The sequence below is a fragment of the Ahaetulla prasina genome, chromosome 1, assembly GCF_028640845.1.
Source record: "Ahaetulla prasina isolate Xishuangbanna chromosome 1, ASM2864084v1, whole genome shotgun sequence".
Lineage (NCBI taxonomy): Eukaryota > Metazoa > Chordata > Lepidosauria > Squamata > Colubridae > Ahaetulla > Ahaetulla prasina.
In genome coordinates this window covers 367654396-367676558 of record NC_080539.1, presented here as the reverse complement: position 1 = coordinate 367676558, position 22163 = coordinate 367654396, and the positions used below count along the sequence as shown (strand labels likewise).

The window sequence follows — 22163 nt, the reverse complement described above, 5'->3', positions numbered from 1 at the left end:
TTGGAGCATTCACAACTTCTGGTGTCGTTCAGTGGAACAAGTTGCCTTCAACACTGAAGACTTTTGAGAAAGGACTGGACAACCGTTTGTCAAAAATGGTATAGGGCCGTGATGGCGAACCTATGGCACGCGTGCCACCTATCAGTGGGCACATGAGCTTAGCTCTGGCACGCACCAGCGATTTTCAGGCCTTCTGGGCCCACCAGAAGTAGGAAAACAGGTTGTGGTGGTGGGGAAGGCCCATTTTTCTCCCTCAACTGGCTAACCCTAACCCCCCCCCGACTCCTAGAAAGGCTCTAGAGCCAGGTGAAAGAAAAACGGGCCTACTGGGTCATCATGTGCCAGGATGCTAAAAGGGCAAGTAGGTTTTGAAATCTGGTGTAGAAGACTCAGGAATACTATAGACCAGGAGTCTCCCACCTTGACAACTTTTAAGACTTATGGACTTCAACTCCCAGAATTCCTCAGCCAGCTTTGCTGGGTGAGAGACCCCTGCTATAGACAGCCAGGAAAAAAGAAGAATGGATCATCAAACAAGTCCATTCAGAATTCACACTCGAAGCACAAATGACCAGGCTCAAATTAGTCTACTTTGGACACATGATGGCGAAGACTAATGGACCAAGAAGAGCCAAAACCAACTTGATGGCACATAATGAATCTACACCCGTTTGTTTCTCAACAGCAGCAACTTGAAGATGGGTTGACTTCAACTACCAGAATTCCCTAGCTAGCTATGCTGACCGGAGAATTCTGGGAGTTGAAGTCCACCCATTTTCAAGCTGCCCAAGGTTGAGAAACACCATCTTCACAACACTAAAACTTATGAATGCTAAATACTGTGGCCAGTTCAGGTTTTTCAAAACCGGGTAGACCCCAACACTGAATCCCAGGGCCAACAGTAGCTATCGAGATGGATTTAGATGTGCAAATATTTTGAACACAATCAGGGGTAAAATCCAAAATTTTTCCCTACCGGTTCTGTGGGCATAGGTTGGTGGGCGTGGCAAGGGAAGGATATTGCAAAATCTCCATTCCCACTCCACTCCAGGGGAAGGTTACTGCAAAATCTCCATTCCCTCCCCTCCTGGGGGAAGGATATTGCAAAATCTCCATTCCCACTCCACTCTGGTGGTATTTGCCGGTTCTCCGAACTACTCAAAAGAACCTGTCAGAACCTGCTGGATTTCACCCCTGTGATTAATGTCCTCTAGATAGGCTGGGACTACAACTCCCATACTTTCTTTCAAATTCAGCCTCTGACATCAAGGAACCTTAAAGGAGATGCTCCTTGCAAGAGCCTTCTGGATCTGCCTTTTTCAACCAAATACATCTATTATTATTATTATTATTATTATTATTATTATTATTATTATTATTATTATTTATGGTACTTGCCTCTCCATTCCCAAACTCACGCCATGCCAAGGAAAATAAAAAATAAAAGCCATATTCCACTTCCACTGGAAAAGATGCACACAAACACTCACACAGGAGGAGGGAAGGGAAGTATGAATGGGACAAAGACTGTTTTCACATATACAAACACATTGGTGGAGGAAGGGTGGGAGTCATTGACCAATATGCACTGAGTGTATTGGTTATGCGTGAAAAGTACAGTTATCATTTTTCCACTAATCAGCAGGCAGTCTATTTACATATGCAAATTCAAAGTTGATAAAATAGTAATCAAATGTCTTAGAGGGAAGAAACATTCAAGGTCTCTTGGGCAGGCAATGGGTTAATCCCATCTGTTAGCAAAAGCAAATAATTTATTGTTCCATTATGCTTCAGGGTGCTAGTGACCTAGGCCTTACTAGGTTGATAGATGGAATACCTTAAGATAGTTGCAAAAAATTCATCACAGACAGAGCTCAGGTGTGGCTCTAAACCAACATACTGGCTGGGGATTTCTGGGATTTGAGAATTGAGTTGAGAAACATGCTCTAAACCAGGATTTATTTAATGTCCGAGTTCATACCATATATAAGTCACATTTAATTCCTGACTACAAGAACAAACATATCCTAGCAGTTTTCTCAGCGGTGATATAGAAGAAGATGATTTTCATTCCTCAGCAGGAAATCTAGTTTTGAATTTCCTGGTGGCCTCTTTTCCCCAAGAACTAATCAACCCAGGCTGCGCTTTTGGACTTCAGCCAAGGCCAATCTGATAAACAGGAGGAAGTATTGGGCTGATCTTGAAGGAAATGTAGGTCTGCTTTGATTTCACAGCTCCTTCATTGCATTTTGGGCCGGAGTGGATTATGGGGGTGGAGGCTTTGCATGTCTGCAGGAAGAGCTGACATTTGGGGGTAGGACCAAAGCAAGACACTGACACATGCCAGAATACCCAAAAAGCAAACAAACATAAAAAACACCTATACTTAAAAGCAAAAACAAATAACTTTTCATCAATCAAGACCACACCAAGACAGTATTTCTCAATCTTAGCAACTTGTGAGATGTCTGGACTTCAACTCCCAGAATTCCTCAGCAAGCATGCTGGAATTCTGGGAGCAGGAAGTCCAGACATCTTCAAATTGCCAAGGTGGAGAAACATCACACAAAGGGCTAGACAAGCCGATCTAGAAGACCAAGATCACATGCCCTAGATGAGGAGTCTCTAACCTTGGCAACTTGAAGACTTGTGGACTTCAACTCCGAGTTCCTCAGCCAGCAAAGCTGGCTGAGGAATTCTGGGAGTTAAAATCCACAAGTCTTCAAGATGCCATGGTTACAGATCCCAGCCCTTGATCACAAACTATCCTACCTCACAGGGTTGTATCCTGCCACAATTACTCATGACAGGAAGAAAGTTAATTGCATGCTTTAGAAAAAGATTCGGCTGTGAGAATCATAACCTGCGGAGGCGATTGTTATTTTCCAGGAATGGAAGTGACGCAATACCTGTCCAAGGATTCTGAGAATGAGGTCATACCTCTGGAAAAATTAATCATAAATTCCTCGTTGTCCTTATCGTTATTTTTTAAGCTACAGCTAAAAAAAGACCTGAAGTACAATATACCGGTAATTTGCAATATTCTACTACTGTGGTGATGGCGAACCTATGGCACGCCTGCTACTACTTGTAGCTATCTACTTGTCCTACTTGCCAGCTTCTTTTCATTGTGGACATGCCGGCCAGCTGGTCTTGGCGGGTGCCGGAAAATGGCCCGAAAAACAGCCAAAAAAAAACACCAAACAGGCCGTTTTTGGGCTGTTTTCCAAACTATTTTTGGCTCAAAAAAAACAACCTGAAAAATGGTTCTGAAAATGGCCCAAAAACAGGCATGTGTGTGCCAGTCAGCTGGTCTTCGGGTTTCTGGTGCTCCGGCATGCGTGAAGATCAGCTGGCTGGCGCAGAAACCCAAAGATCAGCTGGCTGGCGCACTCTAGCACACATACATGCGCCCACATTTCGGTTTGGGCACTCGGTGTTGAAAAGGTTCACCATCACTGCACTACTGCATAGTCAGGGATCCTTTTTGCTCATTTCAGATAGAGTACACCTACTGCTTGCTGTCATTCTCACAAATGTTTTACCATGGCTAAGGCAATCAGCCACCTCCTCATGAATGTATCATGGTGATAAACAATCTATGGTTTACTGAGCCCCTTCCTCCTTCAGGGCATCCTGCAACTGAGCCGCGGTGTGGCTCAGGCTGTAAGAAGCCTGTTATTAAACACAGCTGCCTGCAATTACTGCAGGTTCAAGTCCCACCAGGCCCAAGGTTGACTCAGCCTTCCATCCTTTATAAAGTAGGTAAAATGAGGACCCAGATTGTTGGGGGTGCAATAAGTTGACTTTGTATATAAATATACAAATAGAATGAGACTATTGCCTTACACAATGTAAGCCGCCCTGAGTCTTCGGAGAAGGGCGAGATATAAATGTAAATAAAAAAAAAAACTTCCGGGCCTTTTTTAGATTTCCCAAAAAAACCCCCCAAAAAAACCCAACCAAAAAAACCAAAACAAAACCCAGCCATAAACTTCTTTGGCAAAGGATTAAAAAAGCACAAATCAGGGAAAAAAAACCACCATTACATCAGGAATAACACTGGCTTATACAGGGAAGCCCTCTTTTTCCGCCTTTCAGACAATTTTTCTGGATGAGTAACAACAAATCACACCAATTCTAGTCTGCCTGAGGAATTCAGCATACGAATCCAATTAAATCATTCAGAAAAGTTCACTGCAACTTAAGTTTCTTTGGCAGCCTATTCATCTCAGTTGCCCAATGTCACGGTGCTGGAAATCCAAACGCAAGAGCAGCACGGCTGAAAACAAATGGCTAAACGTTCTAACTGAAATCAGACTCTCTTTAAACCAGGATTCCCCCAAACTCTTTTTTTCAACCCTGCATGCAACCCAGTGTCAGGCCTGGAAACCATACTAGACTTTAGGGTTCCAGACGCTGCCATATTTTTCCCCTGAGGGGAAGAAGTGGGGTTGAGGGGTATGGTAACATTCTTCAAGCGGTCAAGGTTGGATGGTGTTCACATCTGCAGGAGGAGTGGCGGGTTCGAATGAACTGGGAGAACGTGGGACCATGTGACCAGCAAAGGGGTTAGCGGGGTGGGACTCTTGGGGTTTGTATAACTGGGAAAAGAATCCGGAAGTTCAGTTTTGGAATTTCACTCATCGTGTGCCAGTTTCCTTATGCTAGTAAAGAACTCTGAAAGACAATGGCTTCTGAGTTTTTTTTATGCAGAAGAGGTTTTTCTGGAACCTTGACACCCAGTTCATCATCCCCTTTGAGGGGATTGTTCATCGACACCCCCACACCAAAACATTTATTACATGAAAACAACTTAATAAACAACAACTTTAATAGTACTACAAATAATAATACTGCTAATCCTCAACTTATGGCCATAATTGGGATACCAGAACTCCTGTCACTAAGTGAGACAGACGTTAAAGTGAGTCTCACCCAATTTTACAATTTTTCTTTTAGTGAATGTGGCTTCCCCCGCTGATTGGGGGAACATTCGCTAGGAAGGCTGATATTAATTATAAACCACCCAGAGTTACTTTTCAGGGTGAGATGAGTGGCATAAAAATTTAATAAATAAATGGGGATCACATGACACCCCCCCACCCCCAGGCCACTGCCTGAATTGTGATCAGGGGATGCTGTGACGGTTAAGTATGAAGAACAGTCGTAAGTCACTTTATTCAGTACTATCGTAACTTTGAACAGTCGTTAAACGAATGGTCGTAAGTGGAGGAATACTTATAATACTGTAACAAGAATAATACTGGATATTCCGTTGATGCTGCTCTAAACTCCTGCGGAATTAGGACAGTCCCAACATTAAGCCATCATTGACCCTGCCCTCTTTGCACATGCCCCTCCCAAGAATAAGACCCGCCCCAAGCCCCACCTACTGGAAGGACCTTCTGCCCTGCTCAGAGACTAGACAGCAAAAAACAGCTGGTTTCTCCACTTCCCTGAAAGACCGAGAAAGGTGGGGAAGGGGGACACAAGGAAAAGGACCCCAAAATCAGGTTTGTGAACTCACCGGTGGGCTTGCAGGTGGCTGCTTGGCTCGGACACTGGACCCCCATGTGCAAGGGCTGGTTAGCAGCAGCTGCCGTTCTTTCTGAGGTAGTGTGGTTGTTGAGATCCAGGGAAGGGGTGGACAAGGAGCACTGCGTCTGGCACCGCAGCTGCGTCAGCGACTGGGGCATGCCCTGGTAGTGCCGCGTGGCACTCAGGAGGTCGTTGAGGATCTGCAGGATGGTGCCGATGTCTCGGCGCGGCCGGCCGCTGCTGTCTTGGCAGTTGGGGTGCAAAGTGCCTGCAGGGTGGAAGGAGAAGTAGGAGAGGTTGTAGCAGCGCATAAAATCTATTTTTTGGGGGGGGAGAACAGCAGTATTGGTTTATAGCAGTGTTTTTCAACCTTAGGCACTTGAAGCTGTGTGTGGACTTCAACTCCCAGAATTCCCCGGCCAGCAGAGCCTCCTAAAATTCCCCAGCCGGCAAATTCAGAGCTGGCTGGGGAATTCTGGGAGTTGAAGTCCACACATAGCTTCAAGTGCCTAAGGTTGAAAAACACCGCTATATCTAATGTTTAATCTCTCTTGTGGCTTTTCCAACAAGCCAAGGTGCTAGTCCTGCAGGGGAAGGATCAGCAAACTTTCTTCTCTTTAAGGAGCCAGATCCTGCCCTTCCTTCATGTCTGTTAAGCACAGCCGACCCTTGTCCAAGGCTATTATTCAACTTTTTTGTAACAGAAGGCAATACATGCAACTATTTTTTTTTAAGCCAAGTACATTCGCCTCATGTTTCAGACTCTACAGAAAAAAGTTTTTTTTTTTAAAAAAAAGGATGAAAAGACAGTTTTGAAACCTGTAAAAGACTGCATTTATCATGGATGGATTATTGTGCGCTCAGGACTAATGGTGACCTTGAGCATTATTTTCTACAAGCTGAACGAGGTCTGCAGCCATCAGCAGACAATGAGTTCCACAGGTTGGAGCGGGAGGTTGAAAAGCAAAAAAATTCAATTAGCGTAAAGTAAGGACAACCCATCAGATATGGTTGCTGTATTTCCTGGGAGAGTATTGACCCAGGCAAAGCATTGGAAATTTAATTGGTTTCTTTATCTTATCCAGTATTTCTCAACTGTGGCGATTTTAAGATGGGTGGACTTCAACTCCCAGAATTCCCCAGCCAGCTTTGCTGGCTGGGGAATTCTGGGAGTTGAAGTCCATCCATCTTAAAATCGCCATGGTAACACTGATCGAATCAGAGAGAGCCCTGTGGAAGTCTGAAGCCTGCATGTATTACCTTCTACCCGCATTTCCTCTTATGGGGCAGGCACAGAAATGTAACGCAAGACGTACCAGAAAACGTTCCCGAAAAAACCCCAGGGGCGTGGTTAACAAAGCTTTCTATCACAGCGCCGTGTTTCCGGGTCCGAGAGGCCTGAGTGGGGCTGCTGCTGGGCGAACTTTTACTTCTTGAGGCGCAGTCTACCTGCAAAAGCCAAAGAACAAGATGCTAAGCAGGGCTGGAGATTTGCGTGAACCTTCCCAAACCCCATTTCAGACAAGGTGTCACGATCCCAAAAAGTCTGAAGCCAGTCTTCCTGCTCTTCTCAGGTGCCTTTTTTTTTTTTTTTTTGGAGGCAGATGGAAAAAAACAGAACAGGAAACCTGAAGCTCTAAGCTTCTTCCTTGCTGCTCTGTCCCCCTCGCCTCAGTCCAAGCGATGACTTAATTAGCCGGCAACTATCAGCTTCTGGCAGCAAACTAGCGAGCGTCTGCCAAGTGTCTCTGTTATCTCCCTTGATGCCGATGAGTCAAGCAGGAACAAACAGTACTTCAGCTCTAGTTAAGCAGTTGATTTGCTCGCCACGAAGTGGTATAGCAGCCCTTGCTGCTTTTATACCCTGTGGGATGTGGCTCCGTGACTCAGCACTTCCTAGGCCTGCCCCACCCCTGCTTCTGTTGTTCCCGCCTCTCCTGCCTACGAAACCTAGGGTCCAACCAAGCCTGATTGCCCTCAGCCGGGTCTGGAGGCGTGGCCTGGGGGGGAAGAGTCAGGGGACGGAGGCCTCGTTATCTCCTCCACCTGGCCTGTCTCTGGCTCCTGGAGCTGAGCCAGGGAAGCCGGTGCTCCAGAGGTAAGTCCTGATGGCTCTTCCCCCTCACTTTCCGAGTCACTTTCTGGCAGGGACCCCAGCTCGGGGGGCGCAGACACAACCCTTGGACAAAGATGACGGTGGGCCAGAAACCTTGTGATGTTCATCTTCAAGGACAGCATCTTCATGAGGCTCCCCTCCTCTGAGACATCTGGAGAGGAACCTAATTTTCCTGCTCCTTGCCAGAAAGATATTTTTATTAAGCAAAGGCTACTCTTTGTTTTTCCTTCTCCTTCCGGATCAATTTTCCTTTACACATGAAAGGTCTCAGTCCCCAAACTCGCATGAAAAAGGACCAAGTGGCAGAGTTGTTGGGATACGAGATGGCCGGCAAATACATTTTATAAATAAATAAACGATGAAAACGGGGAAGACTCTTTTCTACAAACCTACAAGGTTTGGAGAGTTGCGGCCATCCCATCCCAACCCAATCGAATTTGGTGGCGCCTTCCTGATATATTGGGACTGCATTTCCCAGAATTCTGAGGCAGACCTCTTAAAATGGTGGGCTGGCTGGGGAATTCTGGGAACGGTGGAACTGCAGGTTTGAAAAGGGCGACTGAGTCCAGAGTACACTTACAGACCACACAACTTACGAAGAGCAATGCCTAGCTATGAATCTCTAGGAGGGAGATTATGTCACAAAAAATTGTGTGTGTGTCAAAAGAACCTGGATTATAAGGTGATTTCTCAACCATATGCCTAGGCTTACAGTGCGGATGCAATAGAATCACTTGGCAGTGAGATGGTTAGCATGTACATTTTAATAATAATAATAATAATAATAATAATAATAATAATAATAATAATAATAATAATAATAATAATAATAATAATAATAATAATAATAATAATAATAAAGCTGCTCCAACTTTCTCGTGAGATAAAAAGCTAACAAATACAGAGAGTTAAGACTCTCCCTAATCCTGGCCCCAGTTCCTTCTCTTCTCTGCCTTGCATCCATTAATGATAAAAAGTAAAATGCTAAACCTTTTTAAAAATCCAGAAAGCAATGCATCACAATTGCTCATAGCAGAAATCTCCCAATGCATGTAGGTATTATTTTTCGGTTTACGGGAAGGTGGAAGGAGACCTAATGACTAATTCTACCCCTTGTAACCTGTTTTATTTATTATTTTTTACAAACAATTCAAGGTGGCAAACATTTCCAACACCCCTTGAGGTGGGCTGGACCAAGAGTGAGTGACTGGCCCAAAGTGATCCAGCTAGCTTCCATGCTAAAGATGGGACTAGAACTCACAGTCACTAGGTGATTGGCTCGAAGTCACCCAGAGAGTTTTGAGGCCTAAGCTTTGCTGGCTGAGGAACTCTGGGAGTTGAAGTCCACAAGTCTTAAATGAGCCAAGTTTGAAGACCCCTGGACTAAACTAGTATTCTCTGTTTCCTGGTGATTGGCCCGAAGTCACCTATTTGATTTTCATGCCTAAGGCTGAACTAGAACTCTTTGTCTCCTGGTTTCAAAGCTAACGCCTTAAAAGCTGCCATGGGTCAGGACTCCACACCAAAAAGTCAGGCTTCATCCTTTCTGCTCGTGCTCAACCCTTGTTGGTTTCAACACCCCACCAAGCATCCCAGGACTGACCTCTGAACATGAAGACATGACGCTGCCGCTCCCCCCTCCGTTGACCGTCTGTGCGCTGGTCCCGTGTGAATGGAACATCCCTGCCGTGACGGGGGTCGGGTTAGCGGTGGTACAGTAGAGAGGCATAGTCTGCATTGGCGATGGAGAAGCAGCAGGACTGGGCATAGGGCTTGGTGGGCAAGCGGGTGCCGTGGGGAGCCGGGCAAAAGTCGGGGAGGAGGTGGGAGTGCTCCCAGGAAGGGTGCGGCAACCGGAGGCAGCTGGTCCAGCCGCCGACACCGGCGTAGGGGCCGTGGCGCCTCCAGCTTGTTCTCCGCGGCTGGCAATCACGTGGCGGTGCTGGAGCTGCCCGCTGTTCTGCTGAGCTGCCAGCTGCAGCTGGACAAACATCATGTGATCGCCCACCCGCAGGGCAAGGGTCAGGGGTGACCTCCCGGACAGGAAGTCGTTTACCTGGAAAAGAGAACAGCAGGTGGAGTGGTTAGATCAGATGGCTGATTTTAAGCCAGGAGTTTCAAACTGGGCACAAACTTATTCCTGGATCCCCCAGACAAGTGGTAGATGGAAATTAGTGCTACCTGGGGCAGGATTAGATTAAATTAAACAAATAATTAAACCTTAAGTTACAACACTACACCCGCAAATGCTATAGAGGCAGTCCTTGACTTATGACCATTCACTTAGTGATATTTCGAACTCACCACTGATCTGAAAAAAGGCATTTGCTACTCAGAGTTTTAGACACCCCCCTCCCACCAGACAAGTGGTAGATGGAAATTAGTTTGAGACCGTCAGACTCTGTCCACCATCGCATGACCAAACCTTGGGCACTCAACCGAGCCACATTTACATCCATTTGCAATGTCGAGCAGTAATATGACTGTGTTTTAGAATGTTTTTCCAAAAACCGACACTTAACTTCTAGTGTTCAACAAAACCGCACCTATAGTGAACCACTGGTTCGTTTAACGACAGTGAAATTTGCTTTATGACTGCAGCATTTGCTTAACAGCTGCCACAAAAAAAGTCATAAAATCAAGTTGGTCCCAGGACGAACCCGTTTTATGACTGTCGTGACCTACTACCATAATGGGGAGACTCCATTGTGGTCGTAGGTCAAGGACCAACTGCACCTGAAAATGTGTCTAAAATTTCTTGGTCCTTTCTTAGGAGACAGGGGGCTTTGGCACTCTATGCTCTATGCTTAACGGGCCTGTGGGAACACTTCATCATTTGCTATGAAAAGCAAATGTAGTATTAGTATTTTTTATTATTTCAGGTTGTCTTTGGTGCAGGGGTCTCCAACCTTGGCATCTTTAAGACTTGTGGACTTCAACTCCCAGAGTTCCTTCGCCAGCAAAGCTGGCGGAGGAAATCTGGGAGTTGAAGTCCACAAGTCTTAAAGATGCCACGGTTGGAGACCCCTGCTTTGGTGCACTGCTAGCATAATCATCAAACTAAGAGACGCATCACCCAGATATCTTAAAGTTGCTGTTATTGCGTCAAGGCTTGCCTTGATGCAGCGAGATTGGTGACAATAAACAAATAATAACATAAAATGAAAAAGGGTTCAAGAAAACACAAGCCCCTGGTCAAAGTTGTCTTTCTAGACCAGCGGTGGGGAATTAAGGCCCCTTGATGACCTGTGGACTTCAACTCCCAGAATTCCTGAGCCAGCCGGCTCAGGAATTCTGGGAGTTGAAGTCCACAGGTCATCAAGGGGCCTTAATTCCCCACCCCTGTGAGTGGAGAACAAGAGGCCAAAAGAGAATTAAAGATGTTTCTCTTTTCCTTGATTTCTCTGGCAATGCCCAGATTTAGAGACAGACCATGATATACCCCACAGAGCCTTCAGAACAGGAGGGGGCCTAGCAAATGGAAACTTCCTAGGAAATACCAGAGCAGTCAATATTTGCTGAACCAGATGGGGCCTGTAGTTGAAGGGTGGCGGGTTTTTTTTTGTTTTTTTAGTAAAAGAAAACAAAAAAATAGGCAGAGCTGGACTGGCAAGCTGTCTTTTGACATCAGAACTGAGGTATTACAGAAGAGGAGAAGCCATCTTCAAACCAAACTTTTCATAGGGCGGCCTCCCCAAATCTGGGGAGGGGGAAAAGGCCACAAGGGCTGACTTGGGCACCGAGGGCTGATGCTACTGGTATGGATGCGTCCCTCTGTCTGTTTATCTATCTCTTTAGGCACTGCCACCCGTTGTGTAAAGGGACTGGGAAAAGTATGCCGAAAAGGGCTTTGGCACCATCCAGCCAGTCCTGATCCCGTCTGCATGCAAGCAAGCCAGCCTTACAGCAGTTGCGCCACTTTTTCCAACCCTACGTGCACCCAGCAAGCGGCTAGATCTCATGGAGGACGCCACGTCCTTCAGCAGCGCCACGCACACGAGAGAGAGAGAGATGGAGGACAAACAAGGACCACAAATGATGCACGAGCCCTCTGGAAGGTGCCAGATGGCAACCTCCGGCTTCCGAAAAAACAAAGCAGACCGAGAAAAAAAGGACCTGGCCCGCCTCGTTGACGGAGAATCACCCGTCTGCACGCAACTCCCTTGCTTCCTGTCAATGCGCCGATCAGCAACAAACATCCCCCCCCCATCTCATCTTCCTTCGCCTCTGCAAAAAACGTCAGCAGAATGAGAGCGGGGGGGGGGCGGGGGGGGCGGGGGGGAGAGAGAAAGGAAAAGGAAAGGCGGCCGGATTATGCAAGTTATCCATGCCTCCAGCTCAAAGCACCCGTTGCAAAACCTTCTCTCACTTCTGCCTTTCTAGCCTTCCTCTTCCCCCTCCCCCCCCCCCACAACCCTTGCGCCTCACTGTGAAGACGGAAGCACGGAGGATGGGAGGGAGGGTGGGAGGGTGGGAGCTCGAGGAAGGTGGCGGCCGGCCGGCCGTGCACAGCAGAGCATCTACAGGAGGAAGAGGTGGGTGGGGAGGTGAGTTTCGGACACTTCGAAGGTAGGAAAAAAAATTGGGGTGGGGGAAGCAAGCAAAGCCACTTGAGTAGGACTTTTGAAGAAAAGAAACTCTTTTCTAATATACATATAAAACAGAGTGGGAGGACGCTAGAGAAAAACCTAAGTCCTATTCTACCAAGAGGTCGTCTGAGCATGTGCAGAGGACACCCTTCCTTGCAAAAGGAAGGGGGATTGCATAATTTACACCTCTGCTCCTTCCTTTCCATGTTATTATCCCAACTTGAAAGGTGCATGCTTTTTTGAGATTCAAGGACTCAAAGCACCGCTTAATTTCTGGGTAAGCAATAATCCTTCTTTAAACAGACCGACTTCCATTACTCCCCCCGGGCTTTAAAATCCACAGCAAGGTTAATCACAAAGGATTGCAGGATCCAGTAAGGTCTTTTGCAATACTTAACCAGGAGTGGAGCCTTCATTTACAGGAGCATTCTATCCCCGAACGCTAAGCAGATGCTTAAAGAGAGATGAGGCTTTTCAAAATACGTCAAGATGGATGGAAGACTCTGGGAAGTCAAATGAAGCCGAGATCACAAGCAGCATCAAGAGTTTAGATTTCCTTGTGGATCTAAAAGGCATTAATGGGAGTAGAACAGTGAACCCTAAACTCGATCCCAATAGGGTGCGGAATCGCGATGGAAAAAAAAATATATCTCCAATTTGGCGCTCCTGCAGGAATGCCAGACTACAATGCCCATTGCCCTTAGCCGGTCAGCAGAGTTGATGGAAATAATAATCCAGTACAACTTGGGGGCACCAGGTTGGAGAAAGCGATTCCCAAATTCTATTTTCTGCAATCCAAATCTTCATATTTTTTTTTTATTAAGTGCCATCAATGCTTACGGTAATCTATCTCTCCTGTGCTTACACAAGGGGAAAATGGGCCCAAAACAGCCTTAAATGGGACCGGCAGATTAAAGTGTCAAGGAGCTAACAAAGACCCCCCCCTCAAAAAAAAAAGTACCCCCATGGGCTGCAGCCCTTGGAACAGTAACTGGGGATACCACTGTTGGTCTGCGCCAGCCAGGAGATTCCTGGGCCTTAAACCTCAGGTCTCCAACACTGGTTACCCTGAAAGTTGGGAGCATCAGTTAAAACCTTTATTTTAAAAAAAATAAAATTAAAAAAAATCTGCAGCCTTTTCTTTATGCTACCAGTCACGAAATCCCTGATCGGCCGGAGTCACAAAAGGCTCCCTTAACCAGCAGGCTGCCTTGCCTGCAGTCACGACATTCGCACTCAGCTCCCCGTGCGCAAGGCGCCCGCCCGCCCCCACTGGCGGCATCTCAAGACCGCTGGGCACCCACCCAAGACGCAAAAGTGGTTAAAAAGAAAGAGAAGGGAGGGAGGAGGGAGCTCCTTTAAGGAGAACAAGAGCACCAGCTGCACAAAGACCCCTCCCCCTCCCCCCCCTCTCCATCTTCATACATGTATGCATGTCGTTTTGATGTGCTTCGGCCCTCTCCCTCCCTTCCCCTCCCTCTCTGGAATTCCCTCTTCTTGGTGCCTGAATGCAAATCATTCCTTTGTTCTCCCAGCACAGATGGTAATTACCATATGCAAAAAAAAAACACAAAAACCACACACCACCAGCCAGAACGGTTTGATTGACTGGGGGGGGGTCCTTGGCTGGGCACCCCCCTCCCCCTCCCCCCCCATTTGCTCTCAGCGCTTCTTTGTCTCCTTGGTTGCCAAACAGCACAGATCTTATTAAAAAATAAATTTCAGAATGGGAAGCAGGTTAGGATACCGGGAAGGGGAAAAGCCCAGGGTTAGGTTTCCAGACTGCCTCCTCCTTTTTCCGGATCTTGGACAAACTGCAGCAGGGGGCCCGCCTTGCAGGGAAGGCTGCCAAGGGAAACAGCCCCTCCCCCCCCAGCAGCCACCCCACACAAAGGGGAAAAGGCACGGCCGACTTTTAAGGGGTCTGGAACTTCCAACTCCCCCAGAATTGCTGGGGAATTCTGGGAGTTGAAGTCCCAGACCTCTTAAAACAGGGGTCTCCAACCTTGGCAACTTTAAGCCTGATGGACTTCAACTCCTAGAATTCTAGGAGTTGAAGTCCATCAGGCTTAAAGTTGCCAAGGTTGGAGACCCCTGTCTTAAAAGTTGCCAAGGTTGAAAAAAAACAACGGCTCAAGATCCACCCAAATCTTCTTTCTCCAATCTAAGCCAAAGGAGCTTAAAAGCTCCTGCCTCCAAACCCAGAAGGGATCACGGAAATCTCTCCCAAACAATCTGCCCCAAGACTTGAACCTCACAATCCCCCCTTTCCACACCCCAGCACAGGAACTAAATCCAGATCGCTCGGAGATCTCGCCTCCTGCTTCTGGAGAGCTAGCCATCTTAAGACCTCCATCCGTTCCCCCCCCCCCCCCACACACACTTCCTTGCCCGCTTGAGGATCAGGCTGGCATCTTTCTCTCGGACCGTGCCAAGAAGGGGAAGGAGGAAGGAAAGAGGAAAATCCTTCCCATCCCTTCTGGTCTCATCCAGATCCCTTTGACGTCAAGAGACCAATCTTCGGTTAGCCCCCAGACACCTCTCCCCTCCTTCTTTTGTGGGATGACTCACTCAGCCTCAGCGTCAGCCCCCCTCCCCCCACAAAAAAAGTGGAACACTCCGTGACCAGGCCCTGGCGTGCCACAGGATTCTTGGCAGCACCAACGTGTCCTTTCCAAAGATGCTCGCCTCCCCCTCTTAAGGACACGGGATGGATGAGCAGGGAGGGGAAACGTTGTCACCTTCGCTTCCAACACCCCACAATTTGCACACCAAACCTTGGGAGGCTCAAAGAGGTCGCAAAATGGGAGCCTCTTCTGTCCGGGGCAAATCAATAACCAGCCTGGTTTGATTCAGGCAGCCCTTTAAGGAGGGACCTCCAAAGATATCTAGACCACCCTCTTGCTTGGCGTAATGTCCACTAAAACACTATGGACCCCCAGGCTACCCAGCCTGGGGTTTTGAAAAGGGGATATGCCGCGTATCAACCTAGAGTTTGACCGCTCTTAGCTTCAACAAATCCACCCTAATCCCACACCAGGCTTTCATTCTCTGTAGGTATAATTCCCAAGATTTTCATGCAGAACGGGGTGGGGTGGGGTGCTAGAGATCATTTAAAAAGGCCCATCTGAGGAGGATTTGGGCTGCAAGAGCAGAGTTTCAGAAGAGAGAGAAAAAGCACAAATGATAATAATCACCGAACTGGAAAAATAAGTCCTTGAGGTCATCTAGTCTGACCCCCTGCCCAAAGGGGAGAGAATGTCAAAGAACAACTCTGGGCCTCTTCAGGAAAGGAAAGACAACTCCTTTCAGAGACAGGCATATTGAAAAACACTGGGAAGCCTTTACAAATGTAAAAATATTTTTTTTAAAAAAAAACACCTTTTTCCTATTGATCAGATTCCTGCCCTATAACTAAAACAGAACAGGTCTTGTTTCTCTTAGGTGTGACAAACTCTTTAAACGTTTGGACACACATACTCATAGCCCTTTCATGCTTTCCTCCCCCCACCCCACCCCTCCCCTGCCTTGCCAACATATGTCGTCCTCCACTTAGGATCACCTGTTCCAACTACCATTTGAAATTATGACGGAACTTGGGGGAAAAAAAACCCACAGTGATTTATGATCAGTCATCACACCACCGCCATGTCCCAACAGTCGCATAATCACAATTTGGGAAGTTGGCAACCGGCATATTATATTTACAACCGTTGCTGTGTCCAGAGGTCATGCGGGTCACCATTTGTGACCTTCCCAACAAAGCAAAACCAATAGGGAAGCTCGATTCTCTCTCTTAACAGCCGGAGGATGGGGAATTCTGGGAGTTGAAATCCAGACATCTATAAAGTTACTGAGATTGAGAAACGCTGCTGGGGGGGTGGCGTCTAATCAAAGAGGAAGAAAATCCGGAGCAAAGTTTCATTGAATTAGAAAACAAAGTCCAAGCTTCCAAAACCAAGAGAGATAAATTCAGATTAGACTCCAATTTTTCTCCTCCCCCCCCCCCACCGCCACCTCCGTGGCATTCAACCACGCCTGGCCTAAGTTAACCGTGGCTTCTTTCCGGGCTGTGGGTGGTGGCATTGTAAACACAGAATGAGCTGGGCTTGATAATCTCCTTGGCAGCAATGTGCCCGGCTTCATTTCATAACCAGGAATGCCCTCCGGTCTCAGATGATACCCCCCCTACTCCACCCCCGATCCCAGCATCCACAGCCAGGAGAAACAATGGGATTTGTAATACAACCGGGAAATCAGCAGGGGCTACTGGTTGTTTCTTAAGTTGAATAAATGGGGCAAAAAAGAAAGAGCCCTCCTAAGACAGGGGTCTCCAACCTTGGTCCCTTTAAGACTTGTGGACTTCAACTCCCAGAGTTCCTCAGCCAGCTGGCTGAGGAACTCTGGGAGTTGAAGTCCACAAGTCTTAAAGGGACCAAGGTTGGAGACCCCTGTCCTAAGAAACCCTTCTTGCTTTTCTTCTTATCCATCCCTTGGTGGGGCTGAGGGATTCTGGGAGTTGAAGTCCCACAAGTCTTAAAAGTTGCCAAGTTTGGAGAACCCCTGTTTTTAAAGTATCAGCCATGGGTTGTGGGGGGGAGGGGTCAATAAAAAAAATAAATAAAGCATTTTTACTAGAGGTGGGTGGGTTTAATTCCAAAAGTGTCTTTCCATTTCCCTTTGAAATGTTGACCCATAAAACATCTGCATGTGTCTCGTTGGCCAGTGAGGACCCAGAGGTTAGGAACAAAAATGGTACTGGCAACTTTTAGTTTTTTGTAATGCTTCTTCTACTCCCCCCTGTACAATTTCTTGAGAAATAAGCCATGCCAAGTCCTTTCCAAAGCCCAGAACTGTTACAGCAGGGGTCTCCAACCTTGGCAACTTTAAGACTTGTGGACTTCAACTCCCAGAATTCCTCTGCCAGCAAAGCTTGTGGACTTGGCAACTTTTAAGACTTGTGGACTTCAACTTCCAGAATTCCTCAGCCAGCAAAGCTTCTGGGAGTTGAAGTCCACAAGTCTTAAAGTTGCCAAGTTCGGACACCCTTGTGTTACAGATCAATTCACAGACCACTGTGCCCGCTCATATCGTCTCTTCCCTCCTCATTGCTTCTTCCTTTCATCTCCTTGCCTTTCAGAATGTTAACTTTAAAAAAAAAACTTCCTGCTTTCAAATATTATTGATTCATAAACTCATAAGGCTGGAAGGGACCTTAGAGGTCTTCTAGTCCAACCCCTTGCTCAAGATGGAAGCCACATCAAACCCCACTGCCATAAATTGCCCTTTCTTTTGGCTATCCTCGTCTCGTGGGCCCGTTCTCGCTCCTGAAAATATGCTAGGGTGTGTGTGCAAAGAGGAAGGAATGCGCCAATAACAAAGGCAATTTAATCAGAGCCCGAGCTGTCACAAACAGAAGGCCAGCTAGCAAGTCACTCTTCCCCACTCTTTAGTATCCTTCCCTCCCCCAGCCTCATTATCTATTTCCTCCAAAAGGTCTCTGTATCCCATCCAATCCTTCCTTTTCTGCAGTCTAAGTACAATAAACTTAACTGACTTCCGTAGCCCTCCTTCCACCCTCCCTCTCTTGTCTGTCAACTGGATGCAACCGTGATCCTGCCCCCCCTCCTCGCCCCTCAAGGGAACTCTGCAATCCCTTAACATCTCTTGCAACTCAATGGTTTTTTTTTTAATTGCAAAAGAACAGGAAGGGATGTTATGTTGGGTTAAAAAAAAATTAGAAGAGTCACATGCAACAAGGGAAGGGGCAGAATTAAGTGAAGGAAAAGTGGGAAGGGAAGAAGCCTTTTCTGATGTGTTTAGAGTAGAGTAGAGCAGAGTAGAGTAGAGTAGAATAGAATAGAATAGAACTGAGTAGAGTACAGTAGAATAGAATATGGAATGGAATAGAATAGAATATGAAGTAGTAGAGTATAGTAGAGTAGAACTGAGTAGAGTAGAGTAGAGTAGAATAGAATAGAGTAGAGTAGAGTTGAGTAGAGTAGAGTTGAGTAGAGTAGAGTAGAATAGAGTAGAGAACAACAGAATTGAATAGAGTAGAGTAGAGTAGAGTAGAATAGAATAAAATAGAAAACAGAGTTGGAAGGGACCTTGGAGGTCTTCTAGTCCAACCCCCTGCTTAGGCAGGAGACCCTACACCACTTCAGACAAATGATTATCCAACATTTTCTTAAAAGATTCCAGTGTTGGAGCAACCACAACTTCTGGAGGCAAGTTGTCCCACTGATTAATTGTTCTCACTGTCAAGACATTTCTCCTTAGTTCTAAGTTGCTTCTCTCCTTGATTAGTTTCCACCCATTGCTTCTTGTCCTGCCCTCAGGTGTTTTGAAGAACAGCTTGACTCCTTCTTTGTGGCAGCCACTGAGATATTGGAAGATTGCTTTGCTAAGGGGGGGAGAGGAGGAGGGCTGGGGACAGAAGTGAAGGATGCAAAGCTTTTCAGAGATAGGGAGGAGGAAATGAGCAAACACGCAATTAAAATGCAAGGACTGTTGAGACAGCCTATGCAAGAATGTTAAGGGAGTTCCGCTTCAATAGGGGGTGAGGGAAGTAAACCTTGATTCCTATAGCTATTTTCCCAGGATGGAGATAGCTAAGGAATAATGCTATTATCTGGCTGGAGAAAACCCTATTTGTTCAAAGCTCCTTGGCGAAGCAACTTTTCCAAAAGACTTCCTTAAATAAACCGGCCTTCGCCAAACTCCACATTTGTGATCAAGCACACCATGAACCTTCTCATTCATAATACAGGTAGTCCCCGACTTACGACCACAACGGAGCTAAGTGAGACATTGGTTAAGTGAGCTTTGCCCCACTGTACGGCCTTTGTTTGCCGCACGATTGTTAAGTGAATCCCTGCCCTTGTTAAATGAGTCATGCGGATGGTGAAGTGAATCCCGTGGACTTTGCTTGCCGGGTGGTTTGCAAAAGCCTGACCCCGGGACATTGCAACCGTCGTAAGTACGAGTCAAGTCACCAAAGATCTGAATGTGGGGTCACGTCACCGTGGGGGAACGCTGTGATGGTTGCAAGTGTGAAAAAGACAAGTCGTAAGTCACATTTGCCCTGTGATGTTTTCACTTCGAATGGTCATTAAATGAACTGTTTTTAAGTCGAGGACTACCTGTTATCCATTCATCGCTATAATCGATCAGTGGAGATAGATCTAGAGGAGTTAAAAATCAGACAGATTTGGAGGTGGGTTTTTTTTTTTTTTAAGAGTTAAAAACAGAGTCTAATGACCGAAGATCAGGAAGGATGAGCAAAGACAACAGAAATTAAAATCAAGTGGAAGTTGCTTAAGTCAATCTGTCTACAGTTCTGCAAAGGAGAATCAAAACAGAATTAGAGCACCCTGGGCTCCCCAAATAGAGAGCGCAAGAACCCAGCCAAAAACTTAAAGCACTCAACTAGCATGGAGGAGACAACCAACTCAACGGGCCTGCTCTCTTACTACAACTCCCAGAGTTCCTCTCTTAGCACGCTACCTGGGGAATTCTAGAAACTCTTGGCATACAACTAGGGCAGGGGTGTTCAAACTTGGCAACTTTAAGACTTGTGGACTTCAACTCCTGGCAAAGCTGGCTGAGGAATTCTGGGAGTTGAAGTCCACAAGTCGCCAAGTCCACAAGCTTTGCTGGCTGAGGAATTCTGGGAGTTGAAGTCCAGAAGTCTTAAAATTTGGACACCCCTGAACTAGAGTATCAAGTAGAGGATAGGTTTTTTTTATTACTATTATAATAATAAATAAAAGTATAACAGAACTGAATAATAAATACAAGAGAAGAGCAACTACTTAGATAGAAGGGAAATGGGCTAAACCCACCAATCTTCCCATGGACTAGAATCTTGACAAGAGATCATTTTGCTTTGTTTCTGACAAATTTAGACTAAGAGGAACCAATCCTGGTGTCCTCTCAATGTTTTGCTTTGTGGCCTGAGGTGCCAAACTACTTGGGACTCCTAGGAATTGTAGTCCAAACTTCTACAGCAGTGTTGCTCAACTTCAGCTGCTGGAGTTCTGGGAGTTCTGGGATCTTTTTTTTGTAGGGACTCCTGCATCTCTCTTTCTCTTAAACATGGAAGAATTGGCCCAAACAAGAGTCTTTAAAAAAGAGAACAGACAATTTATCGGTATCTACCTGAGTCGCATCTTACCTGAGTTTCAGTTAAACTTTCTAATGCTTGCATCACCGACTGTTCTGGCCTAGATGCTTGAGACTGTGGAAGAAGAGAAGAGAGGAAGTTTAGGTTTCTGAATTTCCTGCCCCCCCCCCCCGAGTGACCTTTTTAAGCCCCTAGAGGGCTAAAAAAAAAACACCCCCAAAAACAACTTACCATCAAGCCAGCTTCCACCGTGGGTACCAAAGTCAGCTTGCTCCCTTCTCCGACCCCCAAATCTTGCAGCTTGCCTGAATTCAGACGACTGGAGGAATTGGAAAAGCAAGGAACAGGAAAGAAAAAAAAAGTGAAGACTTTTAAGTTTACAAGGTCAGAAGGAGCCACACCAATGCCCAAAAAAAACCCCAAAAAACAAAAAACACTTCCTCAAACATTTTTAAAGAACTGCAACTGCTATAAAGGCAGGAAAAGGAAAAGAAAACAAAAACCAACAAACAAACAGCATGGGGTTGCTAAGGAGGTTGTGATTAAAATAAATAAATAAATAAATAAATAAATAAATAAATAAATAAATAAATAAATAAATAAATAAATAAATAAATAGAGGGCTGCTGTTGCTTTTATTATTATTAAAATGGTTTCCCGGGGCCAAAATTAGTTCTTCTGATCTCTAATAAAGAGGCAGCCACCAAGAGATCTCTCTCTTTTTTTTAATTTTTCATTTTCTCCCTCCCACCAAACAGGCGCTCCACTTTCCTCTCCTTATGTAAACATAATATTATAAGTCTGTCTCTTCCCTCTGCTGCCCCCAGGAGAGAGAAGGGCTGTGATTCTGCAGGCATTTCTCCAAGATGGGGGGGGGGGGAGATCCCTTGCTTTTTCTAACTGACTACCAGTTCCAGACAATCCAATTGACAGATCTGGGAAGCTAAGGAAGGTTAAAAAAAAAGAGGGAGTGGGGGAGAAAAATCAGATAAAGAATCCCATCAGGAGCTATTGAATATTTTTGGTGGTTATTGGGTGGGTGGAGGGTCTAGAAGAAAGAGGCTTGAAGGTGGGTGGATTTTATTTTAATTTTTCCACTCTGATTCTCTCTAAAAGGATGGTGGGGAAGACAGCTTTGGGAACAGATCCCCGATTAAAAAAAAAAAAAAAAAACCCCGGAACCCGGCTCATCGTTTACCATTATTCCAAAAATCAGAATATTTCCCTAAAAAGCTGTGTACTGATAACTTTGAACTTCTTAATCGCCAGAAAGGCTGGGAGATTAAAATGACTTCATTTTTTTTTATTAAAAAAAAAAAGCTAGATTTGATAAGATTTTAGATCTTCTTTTAGGGTCATAAGCTCAGAGGGCTGGGAAAAGGAGTAAAGGAAGTGTGGGGGGGGCTTGGAAGATTTTGGGGCCCTAGTGCAGCCAAGAGAGTGGATTGTACAAAGACAAGGCTATTTTGCATCTTAAGGACTGATCAGTTCTGCATTCGCTGCTAACAAAGCTAAAGGGGGGGGTGGATTTACTTAAACAAAGAGAGTGGCTCAGACACTCCAGATAGCCCTGTCCTCCCCCACCCTCAAACCAAACCCTTCCCTCTTTCCCCCCCACTCCACCTCACAAAGGATATTCAAGTCAGCCCCAGCTAGCCGCCTCTGTGCCTCCAAGATTTCTCTAGAGATTCCACCCCCCCCCCAGGAAATGTTTTATTTATTTAAAAAAAAAGCAGTTAGAAGGTCTATGTAAGAGGTGGCCTGCACCCGTGTGCATGCAAGCGTGAAT

The 22163-nt window shown here is 46.0% G+C and overlaps 1 protein-coding gene across 3 annotated transcripts in view; it reads right to left on the bottom strand.

The window, feature by feature from the left end:
* Positions 1-22163, bottom strand: part of MIDN (midnolin) — a 55508-nt gene that overhangs the window by 15078 nt on the left and 18267 nt on the right. For all 3 annotated transcript variants that reach the window (XM_058163528.1, XM_058163527.1, XM_058163526.1), the window contains 5 exons: positions 20606-20693; positions 20426-20488; positions 9261-9713; positions 6858-6990; positions 5531-5809 (listed from right to left, as the gene is read on the bottom strand). In XM_058163528.1, coding sequence (XP_058019511.1) covers positions 5531-5809; positions 6858-6990; positions 9261-9713; positions 20426-20488; positions 20606-20693 — 1016 coding nt within the window. The remainder of the gene's footprint in view (positions 1-5530; positions 5810-6857; positions 6991-9260; positions 9714-20425; positions 20489-20605; positions 20694-22163) is intronic.